Below are 6000 nucleotides of genomic sequence, written 5' to 3' on the forward strand. Positions count from 1 at the left end.
AGGTAGGACAGCATTTTCTCCCCATAATCCAGAAGGGGAGGCAGCTGAGGCTGGGAGATTTACCAAAGGCCACCTAATGGTTAGATCTGAATCAGCAACCTCTCTGATCGCAGCTCAACCACGATGCCTCGCCAGCTGCCCCTTGAGATACAGTGTTCCGCGTCGAACAATGCATCCATGCAGCTCTGAGTTGCTTATGTTCCTCTCCATTTTCCAAGCCCCTCCCAACCCCTGGGAAGATGATTCCTGGGGCTGCAGGACCCATATGGAGAAATAGCCACGCCAGCTGAGGGGCTGCAGTGAAGGGTAACTGACACAAGGAGAAATTAGGGTAATTTTAACCCTCCTCACTGCAGCCTTCCTGAGCTCTGTGCGGCTATTCTTCTACATAAGAAGTATTCTTCTACAATGACTTCCCAGCAGACAGAAGGGGGATGGCAGGAACGGAAACAAACACAAGAAAACTCTGGGCATCTTCCATGGCACATTGTTGGACGTAAGCCGATAAATATATTTAGATCACAAATACCACGTGGGGCTGCTATACAGCAGCAGGTGAGACAGACAGAAAGAAGTCCTTATATTCTTTTTTTAAAAGACACCACTGCAAAGATATCCAAAACAGCAGGGTGTCATCCAGCCCCAGTATGCCATGCACTTCAAAATGAGCTACGCTAAGTTACACATGAACTCTTTAGGATCACTAAGTGCTATCTGGAATATTATCAAAACCTCACTTTTCTCCTCCCTGGCCATCAGCAAGGAAACAGGCTGCGACTGAAAAGTATCCCTCGTCTATCTGCAGCACTCGCAAAGACATGCTCCAGGAACAGACTGGCCACTTGGGTTATTTTGTCGGGAATCCTATAAAACCCCCATTAAGCCAAGGAAAGCCCACGGGGCTTGCACGGGCTCTGGCTCTCCAAAGATAAAGCACATGAAAATGCTCGGTGACATGAAGCACCCCGACTCACAGCTGAGAATTCTTTTCTGAGCCCTGCTGCGCACTGAATGCATTTGCAGTCCTGCTCCGGTTTATTTTATTTATAACTGTATTTATGTTACGTACAGTCTGCCTTTCTCACTGGAACTCCAGACGGCTTACACCGAGTGAGTCAATGGAATCAACAGGATGGGATATTCAATGAACAATGCAATAGAATCAGGATTGCAGAAATCTGGAACCAACCAGAAGTCTAAAAACAGAACTGAAGCAAAGCATTAAGTGTTAACATGACATATTAAATGACGCAAAATTACATAGCAGGATCCTACTTACAGCGAGCTGTACACAGTAGTACGGACCACAGTCCCTAATAATTTATCCATGTAACTTTGTGAACCATTTTGTATAGCACAACCCTATTGCCTGTGTAGGAAATCCTCCTCGAATAATGTAAAAAACAAAGAGGAAGTTTTCTTTTGGCTAGATATATACTGGGGGGAAACCGCATGAACTATCCTATAATATATTAATCAGCCATCCAAAACGGACCTTCACCAGTTGAAACAGCAGGCTATGCATTACATTGTACTTTTGTGTTGCAGGAGCACAGCGCACACTGAAGTCGAGATAAATCTTTGAAGTCGAGATAAATCTTTGAATTGGAGAGATGGGTACCACTTCTAGATACCTAAAGCATAAAATTCTACATGCTACAATTTTACCATCTCAAAATACCAATGTTGGTTTTTGGTTTTTTTTAAGTATCCTTTGTTTTAAAATTCTCAAATCAGGACAAAATTCCAGAAGGGTAGCTTTGTTAACCCATTCCAGGAAAAAGCCACAATATTTGTTGTGCGTGGCACCAAAGACCAGGAAACCTTTATCGCAGTATTAACTGTTCATCGTGAGCCAAAGCCCATTTTGTCAGATGCATGAAGTGGTGGTCACCTAAATAGCAACTTCTGTGTACCTAAAATACGCCTACATGCACACCCTCCTCCACAACCAAACAGAAGAGGAAGAAAAGAAGAGGAAACTTTTTTTACAAGCTAGGCTGAAATCCAAGCAACAGTAGGAGAGGTGGCTCCATTTATGCTTGCCAGTCATTCAGAAAACTGACCACTGCTCCTGTGCCTTTAAGAAATCACACACAAAAAAGTGCAAAGGGTCTCATGGCTTATAAACATTTCCATAGGTTCTCTGCTGCAGAGGAAAGCACTGTTCAAAGGGAAAGGCTGTGGCTCAGTGGAAGAGCCTCTTGCTTTGTATGCAGAAGGTCCCAGGTTCAATCCTCAGCATCTCCAGTTGAAAGGACCAAGTAGGAGGTGAAAGATCTCAGCTAGAGACCTGGGAGAAACACTGCCAGACCAAGTAGACAATACTGACCTTGATGGTCTGATTCAGTGTAAGGCAGCTTCACGTATGCATATGTTCCACAAACCCGGTCAAAAACAGGTGACCTACATCTTTTTAATATGCCAAGCAGACATGAACACAAGAGCCAATGAAAGGGACACCTGACCCGCTCGGCAGGAATGTGGCAGGTTTCAGGTTGCCAGCTGGCCTCAAGAAAAATGCCCTGTCCACTTAGCAGAGGCTTCATGGGATGTTATTTACCTCCATGCCATGAAAAAAAACCCCTTCAGCTGCCCAATCCCACACATTAAGCCTCTATTAAAGGGAACCAGGCTTCTTTTCTCCAGGCAGACGGCACCCCTACCCACTCTCTGAGGGACAGGGGGAGGAAAGCACGGCTGTCCTTGTGAAACAGGTGCAATTGGGTACAGGTGGCAACTGAAGAAGTGCAAATTAAACTTTGTTAGTCTTAAAGATGCCACCGGAGTCAAACTTTGAACTTTCAAACCACATTTGAGTCCAGGAGCACCTTACCGACTCGGAATCGTTTGAACTTGTCGCAGGAGCGATGCTATTGACAGCAGGTTGGTCTGCAGCAAGGAGCAGCTATTAAGCTTAAGAAGACCATCACCACAAGTGTTGGAACCTTTTATCATATGTGGTGGCGGTGTCCAAAAATAAAAAAAAATTGGATATATATACAGAAAATAATACAAGAAATATGTAAAATAAAACTGGAACTAGTGCCAGAAATATTCTTGCTTAATATACTTCCAGAATGCATTAATTATAATGATAAATATGTAATACTAGAAATAAGGCCCGTTGTGGAAATAAATACAACGAGATCTAGAAAGAGGCTCTGGGAGAGTGCTCTGGCTTTGGGCAAACAGTGTCAGTCTGCTTTTAAAACATGAATCTGGGACCTGCACACCACCAGAATACAGCAGGTTCCATATGCAACTGACATTCCAACTGCCTTGCGGGGGGGGGGAGTTTGAGGTGTGGAATGGAGTGAAGTCCAATCAGCTTCCATATGCAAAAGACCAGGTTGTCGCAGCAGTTGTGGTGTGGGCGGGACCCGGGCTTTGCCTTCTGATTGGTGGCGATATATGCTGAGGAGCAGTGCCATCAGCCATACACTAAGGGAGTGCATTTTAGAATTAGAACCTTGGCACCCACTATTCAATTATATATAAGGACAGATTCTCACCAGCTCCAGCTCCCAAGAAGGCCAGATCACGTGTTGGACATGCAAAGCTGCCTTATACTGACTCAGAGCACTGGTCTAGCAAGATCAGTATTGCCCACTCAGATTGGCAGCACTTCTCCAGGGTCCCAGGCAAAGGTGAAGAGCATCACCAGCTGATTTCTGTCAAAGGCACAAGAGCAAGTCAGACAGATTGGGTAGGGGATCAGTTGGCAACCCTACCTGTCGTAATTAGAGCTGAGTCCAGGAGCACCTTCGAGACCAACAAGGTTTTCAGGGTATAAACGTTTGAGAGTCAAAGCTCCCTTCATCCACGTGACACCCCGAAACTCATGTTGGTCTCTAAGGTGCTGTTTCATTGCAGGTGGGTAGCCGTGTTGGCCTGAAGCAACAGAACAAAATCTGAGTCCACCGGCACCTTCAAGACCAACAAAAGTTTAATTCTGAGTTCTAAGCTTCTGTGTGCATGCACACTTCCTCACAAAGCTTATACCCAGAATTAAACTTTGCTGATCCTGAAGGTGCCACTGGACTCAGACTTTGTTCTATTTTACTGCAGACCAACACGGCAGCCGCCCTCTGGAGCCACCTACGCATCCTAACAACAATCCTTTTAAAAAAACCATCTTTATTGATCCGTTCCCTTCAGGAGCAAGAGGCTTCTGCCAGGAGTCGTGCCAAACTTTAAAAATGTAAGCACCCCCCCCCCCTTGCTTCTGTCTTAAGCTTTTAGCACCAGCTTGATCAGCAGATTTTTCCCCCCTCCTTTAAAATATTTATGCCCCTTGCCTTTCCCCATACACGGGGGGGGGGGGGCATTTGCAAGCCAGCTCCTTAATGATCACATCTGCAGGTGACTCACGCTGCATCTGCAGGCTGACACCAGGCTGCTCTGAAAGGCACTGGCGCAGCAAAAGGAGATTCCTGGTCAGTTGACAACCCTGCCATTGAATTATTGGCAATGGGGGGGATCCAGAGAAAGAGAGCAGGGGGGCTCAATGAGGTGGGGGGATATTTTTCCTTAAAGGGGGGGCTGGACAGAAAAGTTTTAAAGAGCCCCCCCCCCCAATTCTAAAAAATGGGGTTATGGAAAAGCGTTTATTAGCTAGCCTAAAGGAGAAAGGAATGGGGGGGGCTGTGTCTATTGGCTTTAAAAGGGCGTGGCTAAACTGTAGGTAAGATTCTACAGGGAAGCCCATTGGTGGACAGACTAGGGGGTCTTTTCCACATAAGGTGTGGGCGTGGCCAACCCTCCGGGGGCGTGTCTCAAGGGACTAATTAGCATATCACGCCGTAGCCCCGCCCCCTCCTCGTCAGGTCTTTCTCTCACCTGCGCACCACGACGGCCCCCAGCAGAAGCAGGAAGACGCCCCCCAAGAGTCGCCTCCGCCGGCGACCCCCGCAGCTCCACATGGCAGGGAACCCGTCCGGACGAGCCCCGGCTCCGTTACCAGGGACTCCGACTTCCACCACCATTGGCAGCTCCGTTACTAAGACGGACTCCTCCCATTGGAGGAGGGCGGACCCCCCGCTCGCACCCGATTGGTCGCTATGGTGGGATCAAAAGGAGGGGCGGGAGATTTGTGCTGCTTCGAGCGGATTGGGCAGCGGCGTGCCAAAGGGGGGCGGGTCCTTTTTTCTTGGTTGGGTGGCGGCCGGATCGATCATTTTTCTTGCTCTCGGCCTCGACTCTTTCTTTTCCTCGCAAACGTTTGGCCGGAGTTGCTTAGCACCGGCAACCGCAAAATTGCGGCGGCTGGGGAGGAGCGCTCTGCACATGCTCAAAGGCATGGCTGTATTATAATTAATTGATTACGATATTATTGCTAATTTCGTTTTTACTACCGAAAAGAATAAAATAAAGAAGAGGCCTGTAAGTCCGGTGGAGAAGCTGTAGTCCGTCTGTTGCAGCAAAACAATGAATTAGAGAGTTTTGTGGCGTATTTGAAAACTAGCAGGGATTTATGCCAGCATAACCTTTCTTGGACTACAGATCCCACTTGCTGAGATAACAGAACGTACCTTGTCGCTATGCAGTCATTTACATAGGGCTGGGTTGCCAGTTTCCAGGCGACAGATCTCAGTACCCTTGGAGGAAATGGCTCCTTTGGATGGTGGTCTCTGTGGCATTGTACCCTACAGAGGTCTTGCCCCTCCCAAACCTCTCCCTCCCCAGTCTCCGCCCCCCCAAATCTCCAAGTGTTTCCCAAACCTCAGTTGGCAACCCTAGCTATGATCAACAAACGGCGGGGACTGTACATGGTAAAATGTAATTATGTAAAATTCAAAAAGTATACTAAGAGCCCTGCTGGATCAGAGCAGCAGTCTATCTAGTCCAGTATCCTGTCTCACAAACTGGCCAACCAGTTTCTCTGGAGGGCCAACAACAGGGCATAGAGGCCGGGGCCTTTCCCTGATGCTGCCTCCTTGCACTATTAATTCAGAGGTTGACTGCCTCTGAACATGGAGGCTCCCTTAGTCACCATGG

The 6000-nt window shown here is 47.5% G+C and overlaps 1 protein-coding gene across 1 annotated transcript in view; it reads right to left on the reverse strand.

The window, feature by feature from the left end:
- The window catches only part of GLB1L2 (galactosidase beta 1 like 2), a 116138-nt gene extending 111150 nt beyond the window's left edge, over positions 1 to 4988 (reverse strand). The window contains exon 1 of the mRNA XM_015418895.1: positions 4843 to 4988. Coding sequence (XP_015274381.1) covers positions 4843 to 4988 — 146 coding nt within the window. The remainder of the gene's footprint in view (positions 1 to 4842) is intronic.
- Positions 4989 to 6000: the final 1012 nt, after the last annotated feature.

Source organism: Gekko japonicus, unplaced genomic scaffold, assembly GCF_001447785.1.
Source record: "Gekko japonicus isolate JY-2015 unplaced genomic scaffold, Gekko_japonicus_V1.1 scaffold2061, whole genome shotgun sequence".
Lineage (NCBI taxonomy): Eukaryota > Metazoa > Chordata > Lepidosauria > Squamata > Gekkonidae > Gekko > Gekko japonicus.